Source organism: Sinocyclocheilus anshuiensis, unplaced genomic scaffold (assembly GCF_001515605.1).
Source record: "Sinocyclocheilus anshuiensis isolate Anshui unplaced genomic scaffold, SAMN03320099.WGS_v1.1 scaffold1382, whole genome shotgun sequence".
NCBI lineage: Eukaryota > Metazoa > Chordata > Actinopteri > Cypriniformes > Cyprinidae > Sinocyclocheilus > Sinocyclocheilus anshuiensis.
The window spans coordinates 537,990-561,052 of NW_015554207.1; the positions used below are offsets into that span (position 1 = coordinate 537,990).

At 39.7% G+C, this 23,063-nt stretch overlaps 1 protein-coding gene across 1 annotated transcript in view; it reads left to right on the plus strand.

Moving 5' to 3' along the window:
- LOC107671078 (voltage-gated potassium channel subunit beta-1-like) overlaps positions 1-23,063 on the plus strand; it is a 99,802-nt gene that overhangs the window by 35,090 nt on the left and 41,649 nt on the right. Inside the window, exon 3 of the mRNA XM_016463924.1 lies at positions 12,924-12,961. Coding sequence (XP_016319410.1) covers positions 12,924-12,961 — 38 coding nt within the window. The remainder of the gene's footprint in view (positions 1-12,923; positions 12,962-23,063) is intronic.

Consider the following 23,063-nt stretch of genomic DNA (forward strand, 5'->3'; position numbering starts at 1 on the left):
TTTTTTTTCTCGCAAATGCAAGTTTATATCTCCTAATTCGGACTTTACTCAAAAATAGTGAGTTTGTCAAATCTGAGGGGAAAAAATCCAGAAGAGCCGAGGGGAAAAGAGAGAATGACGAGTTGTTTTTCCTTATTAGAATTGTGAGATATAATCTCGGAATTGCGAGAATAAAGTCATAATTTTGAAATATAAAATTGACCTTTTTTTATTATTTTATTCCATGTCTCCATAGACTGCCGATTTTCTGCCTCCAGATAGGCTTCGCCCACAAAAAACGTCATGCCTGTTTCGGATCTGTAAGACTATTGCACGCTCTAACGTCAATTTCATTGAATAACAGTGCTTATCGCTGGGTGACAAGCTCTTGTAATATGCGTAGAACATTTTGAAAATGACATCTAATCAATATAATTTATAATCTTTTTAAACCTAACTATGTTGTACCGTATCCGTGAAATTCTCTAGCTGTAAAGGCTATCTCTCCCGGGTTTTCTGCAACCATGATGCGCGCGCATCCTGAATGTTTACAAACCGGTAATTGATCTATACTTGTCCTTACAAGTACAATTTTAGCTCTATTATTTGTGTCCCCTTCAAAAATTGCTCTTGACAAATTTTATGTTTATTGTCCCCCCCAACTGTTAGAGGAAATTTACGCCCCTGAAACAATGCAAAGTCAAAGAAAATATGACCAATACCATATTAAATATGGGTTCAGTTTCAACAATGATAAACATTGTTTCTGAAATTATCAGAATAATAAATCTGTCAGTTTTTTTTTGTTTGTTTGTTTGTTTGTTTTGTAACATTAAAAAAACACTTTTTTCATATGATAAACAATTTCAGTACTGTTTTGGGGCTCCATGTGATGTCTGATGTTAATCATCTGGGTCCTGAAGTGAAACCATTTGAGAAGCATTGGTTTAAATCATCCTATCCTCTTTGTTTCTAAGAAATCCACTACAGAACACAAATGATTTGTAGTCAAAAGCTCTTCACTTTATAATTGCATTCCTTTTACTGAAGCTATTTTGTGTAAAGTGAATTCAAGTGAATTGGGCTCTTTTTGTAACTGAGATGACTAACAGAAAATTGCTCAATTGAACCTGAATTCAATTGTGAACAGCAAAAACATGCAAATTGTATTTGAATGAGAACAGCACTGGGGTTTTGTACTAGAATGTCCAAATATAATTTTTCAACAATATAAAGTGCATGATAGTTATATCACCGCTCTGTGAGACAAATGAATGGCTCATGTGCTGTTTCACATCTGTATTTATCACAGAGCACACCAGACAGGTTGAGGTGATAGTGCCGTCATGTCTGCCTCCACAACAAGTGAAGAATCTTTTATGTAACTCAGATTTTTCCAATCAAACACTAGAGAAAGAGAGAAGGATATCTGACTCTTGCAGAGAAGGAACATAATGAGTTAAATATAGAAAGAGGCAGGTTAAGTGTGCAGCAGAAAGACTGTGTGGGTTTGTTTGGAGAACACAGGAGGAGACTCACCTCAGTCTTATTCAACGAAAGACTATAGACTTATATAAATCTGTCAATGTGTTTTTTTCTTTTTTTACACAAACATCAGTATTTTAAAGTACAAGCTACTCTTATGAAAATGTATTTAGCTACACTAACAAAAAGTTACTGACAAAAATATACAATTAGTGGGTGATATCTTTTCATTAAAAATCTAATTTACAATAAATTAACTTAGATAACAGTAGTTTATATAACTGAGTAAAAATATATGACAGTAAAATTTGACAGTAACATTTAACTAAATATTTTGAAGATGCAGGGACGTTTGTACAGGCATTTAAATCATTTATTGATGAATCATTAATTTGATCCGCAAATCTATATGACCCGCTTCACGTATCATGGTAGTTTGAGAGTATTTAACTTCTTTAAATTATCTATCTTCACAGAGCTTCTTTAAAGGTAACTTCAATTTCAAGCAAGTAGATGTGGAACTACATATGAACTGCTACAAGCCAAAAAAAGTCGTGTTACAGGAAAAGATCCTTTGGATAAGGATGATAGTTGGAGTTGGCAGAGGTAGTAGTCTAGAAGAATTTTTGTATGAGCAAAATTGAGAGCAGCCGCCTAGGATGCTGTCTCATGCAAAGGTCAGCATGCTGCCAACTGGCTATCTCCCATAATGCCACAAGTGCAAAACGGGTGGTGCTACACCAATGTTTAGGCAGGGAGCTCGCTCAGAGATGGCTGCCCGCCGTGGATCCTGCCAAACTGCATTAGGCAAAGCAGGAGAACACCTCAACACACCGACAGCTTCTCACAATTCTCCACGACTCTGCAGAGCAGATCAGAGAAGCCAGCAGAGCATGTTATTAAAAACATACACGCAAAAAGAGGTTCTTAGGTAATTTCTCTTAATCCAGAGAAAATGTGATTTACTGGCATTGAACTAAAAGTTCTGCAATCTCTTTCAAACCCTGGAAAAGTATTCTCGGTGGACTGAATGGGTGTGTTTCACATAGGCATAGTAAGCTAACTATGCACATTCAATAGTTAGTTCAATTATTCTGTGTGTCTTGAAACCATAGTTCCTATGAACATTTGCAAACAGCATCGCAAATTTGTGTAGATGGCACTACAGATCTCGGCCTGTGGTTAGAAGAATAGTTTCTCATTTCTTCGACATTTCTTTTGGTCTTTTGGTCACAGTGAACAAGATAAACTGCAGTACATTCTGCATCCTTCATTCCATTTAAATAGATATACACATTTTATTCTGTATAATTTAGTGTCAACAATCAGCACCATTTGAAGAGCGTGCCTGTGCATTCATGATATAATAGGAAAACTGCAATGAATCAAATATCAAATAAAACAAAAAAAGACTGGTAAAATAGTGCATAAAATGTTCGTTACAGCAGCATCTTGTTGTGAAGAAAGCCGCTGAATGATTGTATACTAGAGTGAAGTGTACACTAATTGCATGTTTTTTTGTTTTTTTTTAAATGAACAGTTTTCTGTTGTTCATGAAAATGAACTATAATAATTGGCATTGTCAAAGGTCCTATAACCAATGTGGTTCAAATGACGGAGGTGCGACCATTTTACTGTTTCGGGAAACAGTCGTGACTAGCTAGTCAATATCTCCAATGACGCATGGTACTACAGTGGTTAAAGAGATAGTTCACCCAAAAACGATAATTCTGCTATCATTTACTCACCCTCAAATTTTTCCAAACCTGTAAGAGTTTCTTTCTTCTTTTGAGCATAAAAGAAGATATTTTGAAAAATGTTGTTAACCAAACAGTTGACAGTAGCTAGCTTTATTTTCCCATAGTATGGAATGGGATATTCCATCATTTATTCTTCATTTTGTGTTCAGCAGAAGAAAGAAATTCGTACAGTTTTGGAACAACTTGAGGAGTTAATGATATCATAATTTTCATTTTTGGCTGAGCTATTCCTTTAAGAACCAAGTTACATCATTCTACGGGCAATACACCCCAGGTCAGCTGGGTGAGCACATCATTGATCATGTTTAGATATGCGAGATGTAGTAGTAGGCCTTTTTGAGCACAAAACAGACGTAGGGATATTAGCAATTCTCTAAAGTAGTGCAATCAAAGCTAATGTGATGGGCAGAAATGAGAACAAAGAAGTTAGCCAATTCTCCATATTTCTCTCAGCGTTTCTCTTTCACTTTTCCCAGCTTATTTTTTCTTTGTTGCCATCAGCTCATTGATTATATCTGCGTTGTAAGCGGTTTGTAAAGTAAATTCAAGGTCTTTCTCTAAGGAATAAGATCACTGTGTGTATGTGTGTGCCTTTGTGTGTACACAAACATCTTTTGATTCTTTCCTACATTGGCCTTTGGATCATTCCCCACACCCTGAGGAGAAAGTCTACTCACCTCAAAACGTCACTCATGAAAAAGTTTCAGAGGCTAATAAACGTTTATTTCTGTAAACACCTCAGAATTTCATCACCATAAAAGTTTTGTCATTCTGCTGCTTTTGTAATCAAGTCCCTCAGGCTAAGGTTAAGCAGACGGACTTGAAGTGCAGTACAGCAATCTCTCTCTCTCTCTCTCTCTCTTTGTTTTTAGAGAGGAAAGAGTTAGATCCCCTTACCGGTTACTAAGGGATGTAGCAGAGCCGGCCTGACCTAATAAGCGAAATAAGCGGTTGCATAGGGCCCCATATCTTTATTCAATCATTTGTTTATGCTTTTTTGCATTTTAATCAGGAATAAAACATGCCATCCCAGAAAATAGATTATTCTGTATTATTATTATTGATGATAATAATAAAAATTATTCTCTTTAAATTTCATAACCCAGGTGTTCTTGCTTTATTAAAGCATTAATCTCACTAAATTTTCATACATTTTTCTGAAAGCAATAGTTAAACGTTTAAATAGCAAAAAAATAAAAAAAATATTAATAGTGCTCAATAAGTAAATATATCTTCATATTTATGTACTGAAAGATAAATACTGAGTAGATACTGATTAAGACAGTTTGGTTTGTTCAGGGGGTTGCTGGGTTGTGTCGTATCATGTGTTGACTATACAAATCCATATTGTCAAAAGCATCGAATATTGGCAATATTAAGAGGATTTGGCATTTCCAGTTAATGTAGGCCGGTTACATTCTTCTTCTTATTAGGCCTATTATTATTATTAGGTTACTTTTATTATTAAATTACAATTAATTTGCCCCGCAATAATTTCATAGCGGATAACTGATGCGCTATGAGGATAATAAAATATTAGGCTATTAGCTTACTCCTCACTGAAAATGTTTATTAACAGGTCTTAAAACAGGTCTATTAATCTATCCACTTTATTTTTCAACGCAGAAGTACGCCGTTTCTGTGAATGTGCGAGATTTCTAGTTAATTAGCCGCTGTAGGGAAATAACGACAAGTAACCAGTGTGTTCATAATTAAGATAATACATTAAAATAATAAGGTTGCACACCAGTTGCAATATCAAACAGCAAAACAAGCTGTTTTGTACAGCTAAAAATAGCTGGAAGTGGACGAGACTGGAAGCCAGACAAAATTTACAAATGGCCATGCACACTCTTACGGGAAAAATAAGGTGGATACAATGAATTATAGGCCTATAATTAAAATTATTAACACTGCAGTCCCTGTTAATCTGTTTCTCGTTCTCATTGAGACTTTAATAGAATTATCTATTATTATCTATATAATTATCTCTATTTTTGATTACCCCTTCGCCGTGTGCTTTATCCCTACCCATGACAATACTTTTAAATAAAGAAAGGTACAGAAAAAAAAAAGTATCTTAGCTGGCTTCATTTAGCAAACAGATATTCCCTTCAGTTATTTTCACACTTAATTATGCCCGGTAAAATGTATTGTACAAGCTTTTGCTATTTTCACTGTTCATTTTATTGCGGCCCACAGTATTTCATCTTTAATTGAATAGCACATTAGAGCTGCTCTATTGCAGCGGATCAGTAGTGTAATCACAAGACGTTTTCCTGCACTAATGTAACCACTTGTTGTACATAAATCTTGTAACAGTGATGATCATATTTACTGAAATATAAGTTGCATTTTTTATCATCTGAAACGTGCTGCGACATATTCCAAAGCGACTCATATAATGCAATTGACATCAAGGAAGCAAAACATAAACAATGTGCACAAAATTTTGTATTGGTCCAGAATGAGAGATATGACTATAGCCTAGCGCATTTCACACAGGCTGCTAGATTCACTTTCACTTTAAATAAAGTTCTATAGGCTTGAGGTTAAAATAAATGTTGTTTATAGTGAATTCCACTATCATTTTTGTGTTTTATATTTACAGTTTAGTTGTAATCTAAACAATGCATGTGCTAAGCATGCTTTGCTTAACAGCTTGCGCACATCAGCTATTCAAGGTGAATATTGAATGTTTAACAATATATTTAATTACATAGACATCCTTAATCTCTAATAACTCTATTCTACTCTCTGTTGTTCTGTTGTCTGTTTCTTTGTCTGGACACAGCACTGTTCACACGCTGTGTGGTATCAGTTTTTTGTATCAGAGCATTTTAATGAGTATGAGTACATGAGCACAGTATTGGCACATCCCTGTTTAAAATTTCAGAAATGAAGACATTTTTACAGTGTGTGCTATAAATGGTGTTGTGGAAATTGATCCTGCACCAGCAGTATTGAACAGCATTATCCCTAAGCAGCTACAGAATTCCCCTTCAAACTGGTTCATATTGTAACATATGAGCCAGGACAAGGAGGAGCGAGAATCCAAATGCAAGCTCAAAAGTTTATTAAACCACAAACACAGATAATCCAAACCAAGAACCAGGGTGCAATCCACATAGGGGAATCGGGAACATAATCCACTCAGAGAAGGCAAGGGAGAGCAATCAACCTGAAACACGCATACAGGAACAACAACTGACAAACAACAACTCAAGCACATACCTTATATACACAGACCTAAACAAGCTTATGACACACAGGTGGAAGTGATCACACAACAATGAGTCCAAGCAAAGGTTTATGGGAAATGTAGTTCATGATTAGCTTTATTTCAAGCACCAACTTTCAAAAACAACCTGTTTAACGCAAAATACATTTATCTTTTTTTCACTATGTATGGGCCACAAGAGAAATATTAATGGAATAATTCAGGAAAGTTATATGCCGTTTTCAGCAGATGTTGAAGTAGATTCGTCGTCTCTGATAGAATAGCGCCGTTAATGCAGCGTCAGATGCCGAAAGCGCCGTCAGTTTTCATATGCCGTGAATTTCACTATGTATAATTGACTGAGGTTAAGACATTCACTGGCATAACTCTTGCGCACATACCAGGGTGCAATCCACATAGGGGAATCGGGAACATAATCCACTCAGAGAAGGCAAGGGAGAGCAATCAACCTGAAACACGCATACAGGAACAACAACTGACAAACAACAACTCAAGCACATACCTTATATACACAGACCTAAACAAGCTTATGACACACAGGTGGAAGTGATCACACAACAATGAGTCCAAGCAAAGGTTTATGGGAAATGTAGTTCATGATGGAATGGCAAAGAAGTAGTAAGCAGTGCCCTCTGGTGGAGCTCATGGGCACTCCAGCTGTTGATAGTGACATAGTCCCCCTCCTAAAGAGCGGCTTCCAGACACTCCAAAAACAACACAGTCCAGGAGGGTGATGGAGCAGAGGTGGAACAGGAGGAGGGACGGAGGGCTAGGTATATGTAGTGGAGGACCTCGAGACTGAGGCAGAGCCGGTGGAGCGGGGAGCCAGGGCGAAGTCGCCAGAGTGGAGTACAGACCACAGCCATGATGGCGGCCCACAGTGGAGTCGATGGAGGGAGGAGCCATGTTGAAAGAAGGGCTGGCGACACCAGGGGGCAGACTGATGGAGACGGAGCCGGTGGAAGAGGAGCCCAAGGCAGAGACGGAGAGCCGCAGAGCCAAGGTAACACTGAGGATCCGGAGGGCAAAGGCTCCAGAAGACCGTGGTGGAGCCAGAGTTACAGAGGACCAAGGTGGAGCCGGGGGGGAGGGAGGATTCCAAAGGAGCCAGAAGGATGAAGGGATGAGGCAAAACCAGAGGAATGTAGTCCAGAAGCGTAGGCAGGTGGACGATTGACCAAGGTGGAGCCGGAGGGATGAGGGAGCCCGGCGGAGCTGGTGGGCTGACAGGCCATGGTGGAGACGAGGGAGCCAGGAGCCAAGGCGGAGCCAATGGGTCAAAGGGCCGATGTGGAGTCCGGGTCTCAGAGGTTGGAGGCAGAGAACAGGGATCCTCCAACCATGATGTAGCTGGAGACTGGAAGTACGCAACTTACCTCACACAGAGGATGAGCTGAGGGACAGACAGGAACCAGCAGAAGTCGGGACGAGGAAGAGAGGTAGCTGAGGATAGGAGGTGGGAGAGGGAGGCTGGGCAGGAATTCGGGACGGGCAAAGAGTTCATAAATGGCCTCCTTGGCCATAACAGGACAGGCAGAGAAATCATAAATGGTCTCCTTGACCGTGGCAGGGTAGACATGGAGTTCATAAGTGGGCATCACTTCCTTGAAAGGAGTTTAAGTGGACGCCGCCACCTTGGGAGGTTCTGCAGTGGAAGCCGCCACCTTGAGAGGAGCTGGATCGGGCTCTGAAGTGGGCTCAGAAGCGGACTAATGGACTGGAGCAAGCTCTGGAGGAGTAGTAGAACAGTGTGTAAGCCCAAACACACAGGATGGCTTCCACCATTACAGGGAGCACTGAGGATAGGGGAACAGTCTCTGTGATAGCCAGTGCTGAGGACCTTGGGATGCCAGCTGTTCTGGCTGAACTCAGCGGTGGGTCCACCAAACTGGAGATCAGTCTCAGTTGCCTGGGCACTGCCTTGTTAGCTTCAAGTGCATCGCTCATGATGGCCAGGAACACTGGTGTGGCGTCCATGATGGCTGAAGACTGTGGCGTAGTGTCCATGAAGGCTGGAGACTCTAGCGTGGCGTCCATGACGGCTGGAGACTCTGGCATGGTGGCCATGATAACTGGACACTCTGAACTGGCGGCCATCTTGTGAAGAGACTCTGGGCTGGCAGCCATCTTGTGAAGAGGCTCTGGGCTGGCAGCCAACTTGTAAAAGGACTCAGAGCTGGCGGCCATGATGGGATGAGACTCTGGAATGGGAGCTATGGTGGGAGTGCTGCGTTTCTCCTCCACAACACCCACAGTGAATGCAGAGCCACTCAGTTGCAGTGCCAGATCTATGTAAAACCCCATAGTCCAGTGAGGATCATGCAAAGGCACGAGTGAGCTGAGCGGTTCAGATAGCCCCCCACGAAAAAAAATATCATCAGGCATACCTCGTTCATACCAGTCAAGTGTGCCAGCTCATCAAAGTCTGTCACGTAGACCTCGATGGCCCGATCTCCCTGACACATAATTTGTGCTGCTGGATTCATATCTTGGTCAGTCGTTCTGTGACATATGAGCCAGGACAAGGAGGAGCGAGAATCCAAATGCATGCACAAAAACCACAAACACAGATAATCCAAACCAAGAACCAGGGTGCAATCCACATAGGGGAATAGAGCTCATGGGCACTCCAGCTTGTGATCGTGACACATATAATAATAATAATTTATGCATTAAGCAGACACTTTTATCCAAAGCAACTTACAGTGCATTCAGGCTATATATTTTTTACCAGTATGTCTATTCCCTGGGAATCAAACCCACAACCTTTTGCACTGCTAACGCAATGTGCTACCACTGAGCCACAGGAACACCCTACATAAAAACATTTTAACACAAGCTTTACACACTCTGTCTATGCAGGTTGGTATATCGAAACCCCACCCACCGCCCTGTCCCAAGAGACAGGACCTAATAGGTTGACTACCACTGTTCTGAGGTTTCTAAAATGGAGTATACAACAGCAATCCATATATATGCCTTCATTAGCTGCATATGGATCTGCCTAACAGTAGGGGATTTGAATGTGATGTAGCATTCTGGAGCTCAGTCATGCTCAAGACTGATTCACGGCAGGATTACGATCAATGTGTTTGGCATCAGACTGAGTTCTTGTGATAATTAGATGAGAAACAACATACATAGGCATGACGTATGAAATGCAGTCAACCAATTAAAAATTCGCCAAATGTTTCATTCAGCCAAATGCATGATACTCCAATGACATTGAATCATTCAGATAACAGTCCGTATATGATTATATATTTAGTCAGCAATTTAAAGACATAGCTAAGTTAGCATGTTTGTTAGCAAAGTACAAAAAAATTATGTTGCTTTGTGAAATTATCAGTATTAAAAGAAATTTCAGATTTTGCTTGGTCACTCAAACTCACCGTGTTGATCTACAGAAAGCTTCTATGTCTGAAAGTGACTTTTAGAACTTTGCTTTATACATCTCTACACAGACACTGAAATTTCACTAATGTGGCCACACCTTCAGTGAATATGAATAAAATCAATACTCAATATTTAATTCTGGACTGTTTTCACTAGTAAATTCTCACCTTAATTTTTAAGGGTCAGTTTGAAGGAACTCGCAGGAAAATCTTTATCTGAAACCCCATCAAAATGATTCAACCTGCACAAAGAAAAAAAATCAGACAAATAAGGTTAACATCAGACTATTAACATTTTAAAGCTGAGACATCCGGTGTGTTGGAGCAAAATAATAATGTGCCTGAAGAGGAAGAGTGAGAGAGAGAGGAAGAGGACGCTTAGCATTAACAATGAGTTTCTGCACAGTCATGCTGACCTTATGCTGCCCAAAACGGATGGATGAAACTTAACTAGTCTGTTCAAAAATAAATGCTGTGAGTTTGGTATCAAGGTCAATGATGTGAAATCAAACTGGTCAAGCAATTCATTCAGGATCTATTTGGATAAAATTAGGTATTTTATTCAAATGTTTCTGCACTCTGAAAAAGAACTGCAAATATATATTTATATGTGTCTTCCTGTCAGCCTCTGCTTGTGAAATGTCGAGTTTTTCTGTGTGAAAGACTCTTATTGCTCAAAGCTCTGTCAGTCCTACCCATAAGTGACATGTTTGCTTTGCCCGTCATATCTCTGGCTTCTAGTGAGAGTTAACTTGCTCCCTTGTTTTCACAGTTTCGCTCTTGCCATCAGCTCAGTGCCTGAATGTCACCGACCCACTGGCCTTCTCCCCCTCTTCTTGTCCTCTTATCTGCATATTGTGACATTTCTACCCTCAACGGAAGTTAAACACAATATATAAACAAAAGCTACATATTTAATTATGTGAATTCATTTACTGACATTGACCGTCATGATTAAGGGAAGCTAGATAGAAGTGATCGTAGCGTGGTTTTGTTCTTACTGTGTAGAACAAGTAATCATTTTTATCCTGTGAGAAATTACTTTGTTTGACTTTAGACCTCTGCAAGGACCAAACACATTTGATCACATATTATCAGTAAATAAAACATATTATCAGTAAATAATGATGATGTAAACATAATCCAAAGCTATTGTATATTATAGAATATAGCACCCAAGTCATTTGGATTATTATGATACTTATAAGATCATTTTATAGTGCTTCTGCACCCTTTTTTCAAGCCATTTCCTTTTGTGTTTGACTAAAGAAAGTAAATCACATTGGTTTGAAATAGAAATGCCACCCCCAGTTTCCAATGGAGTACAAATGCCATAAGTAACTGCTTTGCTTTCCTAAAACCACCTATTGGGACATCTGGAAATAGGAATATGGTTGCTGATGTCAGCAGCATTTTGTAGAAGAGTGCGATTAAATATAGGACAGCTTTACTTGACCCCACTGCAGCAGTGAGTGAATGGGCAGGAATAAAGTTATGATAATTCCCTGCACTACAATAGATCTTCATCCCTCATTAAAACTCATAGTGAAACAGCCTCAGAGGCGCAGAACATTTCCCAATATCCTGGTGCTTCATAAGCAATGTGCCGTAAATTCGGGGTCTTCTCCACTGTCAAACCACAGCAGCATTACATCTCTGAGTCAGACAGCAGCTGCTATTTATAAGCTCTGTAGGCTGAGCTTGTAACTTCTGTTTTGCTGGCCTGGATTTACAGCTCTTTGTAGTATTTTCTCTGAATCTGCAGCTGTTAGAAATAGGTAAAGCTTCTCCGCTGTAGGTTCCCACTGCTGGAGCACATAACTGGCTAAAAACAGCAGATCCATAATTCAGTTGGAGTGGCACTGTAATTAGCCTGATCGTGCTTTAGGAGAGATTATGGCATTTTTAAATGTCACACTTTTTAATACATTTGGGCTTGAGTAAATATTTTGAAGGTGCTGAGTATAAAAATGAATATAAATGATCCATTCTAATGAAATGTAAATGTTAAATGTAAAAGTGGATACAGTTTTAGTAGATGGCAGATTTTGCATTAAAGGAACTGAGACAGTTAATATGCATGTGACCTTTAGCACTTGGGGAATAGAGAGCAATAGAATCTTAGTATAGAAGACCAAACTCACAGGTGTGATCACTTTGAAAACTTTGAAAAGGATTTGAGTTGTTAACAAAATTTATGTTTTTCACAATCTCTTCGTATTGCTAACAGTGTCTTTTGTTATTCGTTGACAGTGGTCAAAGTATCACGCATTTCCTTTTTACTTAAATATTTAGCTTTTTATTTACATTTTTTACATTTATATTTAATATTTGAAATTTAATTTAAGATGGTGATTGATTGAGTAGGTATTTTTTATTGTGATTTTAAGCAATTATGTAATTAGTCACAATTTTTGATGATTAATTGAAATTAATCATATTAGTTAACTTGTAATTATAAATATATTTACACATTAAATTCCCCAAATTAATATACAGCGAACATAAAGGGAATATAATAATTTAATTAAAATTGTATATGAATTAAAAACCACAGTTTCAAAAAATAATTTAAAATGTTGAATTAAAAAAAAAACAATATTATTGTAATGGCATCTTTTCAGTTTACGTTTGAGATTATCATATATAAGATGTGGAATTGCCACAGCGTTATGTGGCAAGCCATAATTTATATTAATGTCACTGGAAAATTACTTTTTTAAAGATTCTTTGAGTTAAATATGGCACAACTGGCCATTATTTGCAGCATTATTATTTCACATTTGGCAACCCGTAATCTGTACACGTTCAGCCACACCACACATGAAAATCTTGAAGGTCGAGAAATAATTGGCTGCTTAATTGCATAGTTCATAGAGCCTTGTGGAGAATGATTCTGACAATACAGAAAATACAAATGAGCAGATTTTCTCTGGTTCCCTGCTTTTTGCTCTCCAATTAATAATCAAACAGTCATTAAATGAGACTGCAAAGTGTTTTGCAAGAAATACCACAATTCATACTTAGAAACGCTTAATATTCTTTTTCTTTTTTCATTTACAGGAACATGGGTGACATTTGGAGGACAGATTTCAGATGAAGTAAGTGAGAATTGTTCTGCTTTCTTCACTGCACTTACCTGAAGCAATGAAAGTATGAAACTGTTCAAATCAGAGCGTAGTGAAAATAACAGCAAGAGTGAAAAGAAAAGCCTACAGATGGCAAGTAGTGTGTGTGTGTGTGTGTGTGTGTGTGTGTGTGTGTGTGTTGAAGTAAGTGAAAATTGTTCTGCTTTCTTCACTGCACTTACCTGAAGCAATGAATGTATGATGAATGTATGTATGTATCAGAGCATAGTGAAAATAACAGCAAGAGTGACAAGAAAAGCCTGCAGATGGCAAATACATGTCTGTGTGTGAGCGCACATGATGCAAGAGACCCTGACATTTTGTTCTAGAAGTTGTGTAAAACATACAAGCACACAGACACAGATGTTGTGGAAGGAAAAACTGGAGGACAAGCGAGGATGATAATTTGCTTATGAGTGCATGTAAGTTTATACAAAACAGCCTACTGTCCTTCTGCATCGATGGAAGGGTTAAAATGTCCTCAGTCTCTGCAGTCAAACAGCCCCTTCCTTTCTTTGCTGGTTGTCTAGAGATAGAACATGAAATGTTGGAATCATCATCCCATCCTAAACACGTGCACACACACAGTTTTAACCTTCCCTTGGCAGCGGAATGACTCAGCGTCCTGTCGGATGAGTTGATCTGACTGGACTCCCAGCATAGAGTGACAGGGCAGTTTGTTTCTCTGCTGTCGTAAGGGATTTGCTTTCTCTAAGGCATTGGGGTGTTAGAGGGCAACGTCTGAATCAGGACATTGTTAGCACTTTGTGTGAGTAACACTCTCGGAGTGTAAGAGTGTGTGGAAGTAGTAGGAGGAGGATTAAAGGAAGTGTTAAGATGCTTCCGTTAAATGAACTATAGTTGACGTTTGTATTAAATGCGAGACTACAGACTGTGAAAACTGCTCTTCTCTTAGTTGCTCTTGTACAGATGATCACACAGGGCTGTGATTTGAACATCAGCCATTATATTTGGGCTTTATTTGATTACCTCACTGAAAAAAAGGAATACCACAGATAATCCAAGACAATATATTTTTGAGGCAGGTAAAATATGGCTTCCAGAGTCTAGAAACCGTTGATAAAAATATTCTTTGCATTTAGGTGGTAAGGAGCAAGGAGACTGAGGCAGGCAGCAAGAATTTCTGAAAAAAGTTACAGTCCAGGGTCAAAAACGGTTATCCAACGGAGTAATACAAGAGAACGCTCAGAAATGTCAGCCAGGGCAAAACAAGACTTTGCAATGAGCATGGGGAATAGAGGAGCTTAAATAGTCCCGGGAGTGAGCAACAGGTGTGCTCGTAATCAGTGACAGGTACAGGGTTATGGTAAATGAAGTCCGTGGGAAAGCTAGTGTTCCGGTGATGGTGCCCTCTGGTGCCGATCAGGGGGAACCACAGAGGCCAGATTCGTGAGTGGCTCCTGACACGAGGAGGCTGACGACACCGGGGTCTTCTGCGAGGGCTAAGGTCTGATTTATCCAGATGGGTCCTATGGAAGTCAGCAGTGAGTGAGGGGTTGAGGATATCCTCCGAGTTGAACCAAGACTGCGCCTCCAGTCCATACCCCTCCCAGTCCATGAGATACTAAAGGACTCTACCCCAGCATCGAGAATACAGGATTTCTTATACCTGATAGGCCTCCTCACCGTCTAGGATGATGGGAGGGGGTCCCTGGTCCCAGGCCTCCTCTAGGTCAACCTTCTCGGAACACCAGCGGGATTAAGCAGGGAGACATGAAAGGTGGGTGAGATACTTTATTGTGGGGGTAAAACCAAACGATAAGACACAGGAGTGATTTGTCTGACTATTCTGAATGGAATAGCATACCTGGGACTGTACTTTCAGCAGGGAAGCCAAAGACGAAGGTCATGTGTGGAGAGCCAAACCCATTGGCCAGGGGCATACTCTGGACTGGGACGTCGGCGGCGTCGGTCAGCCTGCTCCTTTTGTCTCCTGACAGCACGTTGCAGGTGAGTATGAGCTTCGTTCCAGGTAGCCTCACTCCGTCTGAGCCATTCATTAACTGCGGGAAGATCAGAGAGTTCACCAGACCAGAGGAATAATGGAGGTTGGAATCCGAGCCGACATTGGAAGGGCGTTAGTCCGGTTGATGAGTTTAGAAGTGAATTCTGAGCAGCCCAGATCAGATATCTGCCCCAGTCTGAGCTGGAGGTGAGACTTATATTAATCTCGAGATGTTTAAAGAAGGCAGTCCATACTCGAGAGGTAAACTGGGGTCAACAATCAGATATAATGTCTTCAGGTAATTCATAGAAACAGACCACATAATTGCAAAGCAGTTCAACGGTCTCAAAAGCCGTTGGCAGTTTGGGCAGAGGGATCGGACGACCGGCATTGGAGAAACGATTGATAACTCTCAGAATGGTGGTGTTGCCCATGGGATTGGGGAGGTCGGTGATGAAATCATTGGCGATGTGTGACCATGGACACTGAGGGATGGGTAGATGTTGAATTCAGCATGCGGGTAACTACATGGAGGATTTGGGGGTATTACATGCAGTTTTGAATATAACAGATGGTATCAGCCTGAAGCGTGGGCCACCAGAGCTTATTGGCAAGGAGTTGGATGAATGTAGTAATTCCTGGATGACTGGGGCTAGGCAGATCATGAACGTGCTGCAGAACTTGTCTTCGCACAGAGGAAGGAGTCTTGTCAGGTGGGCATTCTGCAGGAGAAGATTCCATTCTTTGAGCATCAGCGATCTCTGTCGTGATATCCCACTGCACAGGTGCCAAGATGATGGGATCGGGAGAGAGGGGTTGATAATTGGACTCAAACTGATGTGACAGAGCATCTGCTTTGTTTTTCTTGGACACTGGGTGGTAAGTTACCATGAAGTGAAAGCGAGTGAAGAACAATGCCCACCTAGCCTGCCAGTGGTTGAGTCTTTTGGCAGTGCAAAGGTATTCCAGGTTGCGATGGTCAGTCAGTACAAGGAATGGAAGTTTTGCCCCCTTGAGCCATGCCACCACTTCTTGAATGTTGCTAAGTAATTCGCGATTCCCCACATCATAGGCTGAGTTTACACTGGCACAAAAAATCCGATCTTTCGCTCACATATGACACAGATCGGAATTAGTTGCACACGTGTAAACACAAAAACCCGCACGAGATCCGATTTTTTTGCATCCGATCTGAGCCACTTCCAAATGTGGATTTTAATCGGATACACATCTGATATCTGGACATCCGACCTACGTCTAAACACACATATCCGATTCTCCACATAACTCCCAATGCGAGAGCGACACGTTTGTTCATAAAGATTTTTAATGCCGGTGTGTTGTATGCGCTCGCATTTTATTGAGATGGAAACTTTTTATAGGTAAGAAATTGCACATTCAGGAGCTGGTTTTCAACCCCTGCCCCTTGAATTTGAAAATACAACAGCTAAAAGCATACATATATTTCTCAGCAATGAGGTGATAACTTAGCAGTTTTTGTAATTAAACCAACAAGCTTGTTTGCAATGCTTCACAATCGCTCGCTCGCACGTGGGTGCATGCGTTCGTTTGTTCTCTCTCTCCTTAATTAATTCGAATTCATTTAAATAGATAGCATCTTTATTTCACTAAAGAATTCTACCTCTAACGAGCTGTAGATAAAATAGTCTAACAAATTAAAATTATCGTTATTTTACGGTTCAGTCAGATTTTGTGCTGCAAAACATCCATGACAGCCGTTGTCCATGCTGGCAAATAATAATGGCCATTCGACGTGAATTATATAAATAATTTTAAAAGTACGGCCATTTAAAACCCGAGGGTCTACCATGTGCATAGTAAAGCGATCACTGCAGACAATCCTTTTGCGTGGGAATTAATGTAAACACAGATATCGGATACCAGTCGTGTCTAAAGTGAATGTAAACAGACGTGCCAAAAAATTGGATATGGTCAAAAGATCGGATCTGTGCATTAAGACTTGCAGTGTAAACACAGCCATAGTTCTGCTCAGCTTGTTTCAGCTTGCGAGAATAATAGGCACATGGAAAGAGTTTAGTAGGATTACCATGGCATTGTGACAAGACGTCCCCTATGCATGTACTGGAAACATCTATGGCGCTTTTCCACTGCATGGAACAGCATGGTACGGCTCGGTGTGGTTCACTTTTGGGGGGTTTTCCACTGGGTACAGTACCTGGTACCTGGTACTTTTTTTAGTACCACCTCAGTTGGGGTTCCAAAGGTCATGGATTGGCCGGAGAGAATCGTCACTACCGACGTCACTGAACTTACGACATGAGACACAACAGAACCGCTAAATTTAAATCAGCACAGCCAGCGAAGGATCAAACGCAACTGTGTTGAACGAGCGCGCCTTTTTTTAACAAGCAAAAAGTGGCTGTTTCGTTGTCTGTTGAGGAAGTACAGACGTTCCTCTTGTTGATAGCAGAGGAGTGGATCCAGCGAGAGCTTGACGGGGTGACGCGGAATAAAAAAGTTTTTCAGGAGTCGCGGCAGTAAAGGCGGTCAACTATAACGACATGTGAATAATCCCACCCACTCTAAAGCGATACTAAACTGCAGTGTAAACGCAAGTGTGAATAATCCCGCCCACTCTAAAGCGGTACTAAACTGCAGTGGAAACGCAAACCGAGCCGAGCCGTGCTGTTCCGTACCGTACTGAGCCGTGCCGAGCCGAGTCGTACCACGCAGTGGAAAAGCGCCACTATATGTAACCCTCCCCAGCTGGTTCCACTCATATAATGCCTTGACAGGAGCCCTGGTATCCCAGTAGTGGTAAACAGTAATGACTGGTCCTTTCCCTGAAAATTGGATAGGAAGACTACAAGAATAATTTGTTATTTAGCGCAGTGCCTCCATTTACAAAAACCTATACTCCCGCGTGTTTGAGAGCAATAGAAAACAGGTTGACAAAATTAAAGTTCTAATAAACCCTGAGGTTTATTAAATAAAATAATACCCCAAAAAACAATAAACTAGTGACAGAATCACATGAATAAAGTTTATCAAATCAACACATTGATAGAAATGTAAATTGCCAAAGGAAAATCAAGATACACTCCACAAAGTGTTAGTATATTCAAATACTTCAACAAATAACAATAAGAGACAAATAAAATAAATTTAAATAAAATAAAATAACCAAATATAGTTGAATCAATTAATGAAACATCAGTTACCTCAAATACAATGAATCACCCTTATTCAGAAACAATTGGTACTCACTGGGAAACTGAAATGACTTAAACTGACTAGTATGAAGTCAAATAATTCTCTTCAAATGAACTCGTATGAAAAACTATTAATCTTACTCGTTTGTACCCAAATTACTCTCAACTGAACTTGTTTCCCACAAACAGAATCATTAGTAATCAGTTCACTTGTTACAAATGTTAATTGTCTACCTCCTTTCGTTTAAATGAATCAAAACAGATATTAAACACTCAATACTGCGATAATGTAAGTGAAAACCCCAAACTCAGTCTCTGAAACAGTACATGTGAAGGACCTCAAATCGTTGGTGCACTTTTCTCCAAAAGATTCAACATCAACAGACCTCAGTCAGACTGTACTCACAAATCCTCCGTATTAGGGCTGCACAATTAATCGAATTTCTAATCGCAGTTACAATTATGGATGCCACAATTACGTAATCGTTCAAAGTGGCAATTAATCGTTCAAAGTCCACTTAATGTTATTCTGCACGCTTAAGATGTTTTTTTCTTTCTACGTGTTATTTTAAAGGTTTTTCCATTGTTTTAGTTTTAGTGTAACATTATGATACCATTCATATTTTTACTTTTTTTATAATTTAAAGAAGAAGCCAACCCGATGTATATTTGACATTTGAGGCTTAATACTATAGAAAAGCACTAAAGGTTTTTCAGTTAGAGTGTTTTCAGCTTGTTTATTTTCATATAAAAATACGGCATGCAGTTGCATCAAACAATGGTATAAACATAATTCAATGTAAATTGTGATAATCGTAATTAATAATCGCAATTACAATTTCAAGGGAATAATCGACAATTATGATTTTTGCCATAATCGTGCAGCCCTACTCCGTATGTACGTGTATAAAGCTTGACGGTAGTCTCAGGTCCTGACGAGTCCTCTTGCACATGGAACTGTCCAAACGAACAACCTCTCGAGTCGCCCAGGCGCGTGAAATCAGTCCTCTGACAGGCCGTGGTGAATCCGGCGAACAGGCCAAACGAGTCACTCCACTCTGCGATTGAGCTGGACCAACAATTCTCTCCACTATCGGTACAAAATATCCGATCGCGCCGTAGCAAAATGGACCAACCACTCAGGACAGAGAGCACAAAGGTTCTCGTGACCTACTTTTCTCTCGTGACCAACTTTTTTTTAGCCCCTCCCCTTGCCGGCTTCCATTGGAAGGGCAATGTCCATCAATCACCCGCAGTGAACACTTTCATTGGGTAAAGCAGGTACAATTAAATTTCAACACATTTTATAGAACTTCATATACACAATTATTACAAAGCTTACATTGACATGAATTCTGTAACCAGAGAAGAAAAAAATGAAAAAGAAGAAAAATAAAAATAATTTTGATACAAATAATCTTGCTATTTTGCCAGTGTTTTTTTTTTATTTATAATCCTACATTTTCAAGGGGCTACATCTATCCACTATGAACTCACGTTCTGGGTCTGGATGATGCAAGATGGGTGCAGTGGTGAATTGTTCTTTCAAGTGCTGGAATGCACTCTTGGCTGCCGGTGATCAGGATAGACAGAGTTCCTCCCCTCTTAATCATGGACATCAGCGGAGCTGCAATAGGACTAAAGTCTCTGATGAAACATCTATAAAAATGAACAAACCCAAGAAAACGTTGCATCTCCTTCACCATAGTGGGTTAAGGCCAGTTCAAAACTGCTTGCACTTTGTGATCGTATATGGCCACGCCCTCCGGGCTGATTACATATCCAAGGAATGTCATCGATGTCTGGTGGAATTCACATTTCTCAGCTTTTGCATACAATTGGTGGTTAATCAAATGCTGAAGGACAGCTCGAACATGACGAATGTGTGTCTCGAGGGAATCTGAGTAAATGAAAATATCATTGATACTATGACCAATCTGTTGAGCATATTGTGGAAGACGTCATTGATGAAGGACTGAAACACGGAGGGACTATTGACCAGCCCGAATGGCATAACCCGGTACTCGTAGTGCCCAGACACAGTGGAGTAGGCCATTTTCCTTTCATCCCCTTCTCGAATACGGATTAGGTTATAGGCACTGCGTAGATACAGTTTTGTGAAATATTTGGCTGTGTGAAGCTGTTCAATTACTGCTGGTACTAATGGTAAGGGATATTGAAACCATATATTGACTGTGATCTCATTCAGACCTCTGCAATCGATGCAAGGAAGGAGACCTTTGTCCTTCATCTTGACAAAGAAGAACTCAGCGGAACTCAGGAGATGTGGAGGGATGAATGAAACCCTTGGCTAACTCCTCGATGTAGACTCTCATGGCATCTGATTCGGGCTGAGATAGGGGGAAGATTCTGCCTTTAGGAGGGGTTGTACCAGGAAGCAGCTTGATGGCACTGTAGTTGGGTCTATGGGGAGGTAATTTGGTGGCTTTGGTCCTATTGAATGCCTCTGCAAGATCAGCATACTCCGAAGGCAGGTTGGGCACCGAGGGGGACTCTATTTTGACAGTGGCTGCCTGAAAGGTTTGTGGTTCCACAGCGTGTAAGAAAGGTCTCTGGCAATTCTCTGACCATTGTGTGATCAGGCCGTTAGTCTGGAAAATTTAAGGCTCGTGAAGTTGTAGCCAGGGAAGTCTAAGAATTACTGGGTTGCCATTTAAATTTTTTTCTTATTAAACACAGTAAATTAATGCATTCATTAGACAGGACTAGTTCATTAGTTTGATTATGAAGTCATAACTGAAGCAAAACCAAATTTTGTGAGCAAATTCAGATAATGTGAGGCTGCATGAATTAAATGGTAATCGAAAAATCAAAGCAATGTTGTTTGACCAAAACTTCTCTTAAGAGGAGAATCAATCAATCAATCAATCATTAAATTAATTAATTTATTTATTTATTTATTTTTGGCTGAAACCAACCTGAAATTTTGTAGTTTAGAATAAAATCCAACTCTTAAAGATGCAATACAAAGTATCCTGAGAATGTGGTTACTTTTTGTTACTTGTTCAAACATTACAGACAATATTCAATCCACTGGACAATTTGATAATTTGAGAGTCACACCTGTTACTTATGGTTTTCAATCCCAAACACTTACTGTGTAAATTAAACCTTTTGACTTGTTGCCACCTATATCAGCAACTTTATCACAGTATGCTCTTGATCATTAAACTTTCCTCATCTTTAATATTCCATGAAAGTATTTGGCATTTTTCCATTGCTCATCCTCTCTTTCTTCTCTTTCTTTCTGCTGAGGGTCACCTTCTTGGCTGAGTAGCTCTTTATTGATGAGCTGGGAGATTTGTTGAACTTGACAGGGAAAAAAAATTAAAAAGTTTAATTACAGTGAGTTTGGAGCTTCTTCAGTGGCGTTCCATAAGAAAACTTTAAGAGGAACATAATTTAATCACAAAGCTAAGAATATCACATGCGGACAGAAAGTAAAACCCATTTACATTACCACTCTTAAATGTTACATTAACGTGCACTGACAATTAAGGTGAATATCTAAAACCTCATATTCTTCTATCTTCTGTACTTTTTTAAAAAGCTTTCATTCCTTTATCCAGTGGTTTACTTTTGCCCCCTTTTATGCTGATTCATCAAGTGATTTAGCCCTGAGAGAAAGCATGAGAGACTCAGAAGGCAGGAGAACAATCAAATAAGCCCCCACATACACCCATACTTATGCAAATATGCACACATACTCAAACATATTCACCCACAAACACACTCTCACCCTTCAGATTTTGCTGCAAATTCACTTGTAGCCCACTGAAAAACAAAACACACTGACAAAAAAAAAAATAGTTGAATGGCCTTTTGACAGCTACTGTGAGACTTACCAAAGACACTTAAGAAGCTGCTAACTGTCTACAGGATTTCTATAATAAGGCTGGCAATAAAATATGCAAGTGACACATATGTTTTGAAAAGTGTAAATCTCATTTTAATTCTCTTTTATGTGAAATGATTGACCTGGTCTTGTTGTAATTTGCAATAGCACCAAACATTTTCTGTCCATATAGATAAATATGGACTGGAAGCTGGTTTATAACAGTAATGGCACTTGCATGCAATGATTTTGGAAAGTAATGATGGCATGTTACCTTTAATGATTTAAAATAATGACATTACAAGGGTTTTCAATCTTTTTTTTTAAGCCAAATGCCCTTAATTATGATAATCCCTTTTGCAAGGGACACCCTTGGAAATACAGTACAATGCATTTTCATGTGCAAGGAACCATTTCAACTCTGAGAAAAATATTATTATATTTTATTATAAAGACAGCATGATTGTTTAGTCATGTCACTGTTATAAGCCAGACGTATTCATTAAAATATTACTGTACTAGAGTTAGTTATTAAACTAAAAAAAATGACGATTAAAAAAAATGAAAGAGATTCAGATTTATTCAGTTCTATTAAATTCAATGAGTTGTAACCAACTCTGTGGCCTAATGGTTAGAGAGCCGGGCTTGTAACCCAAAGGTCATGGGTTCGAGTCTTGCTACTGGCAGGGAATGACCAGCACTCCACCCTCAATACCACAACTGAGATGAGACCCATAAGCAAGGCACCGAACCCCCAACTTGTGTGTTCACTACTCACTGCTGTGTGTGTGTACTTGGATGGGATAAATGCAGAGCACAAATTACATGTCACATCCTTTCATTTCCTATATATTAAAAACTAAAATACGTAAGGAATAATTGACAATGGGCCATTGAATTATTAGAAAATAATGCACACCTGAGGTGGTGATGGAGCCACGACGCGAAGCATTATTACCTCACTAGCATTATTACCTCACTTAAATGACAAGTAGCTTTTAAGTTGCTAAACTATTTTACAGTTAAAATTGTCAGAGTAGCGCTAACAACACATGCACA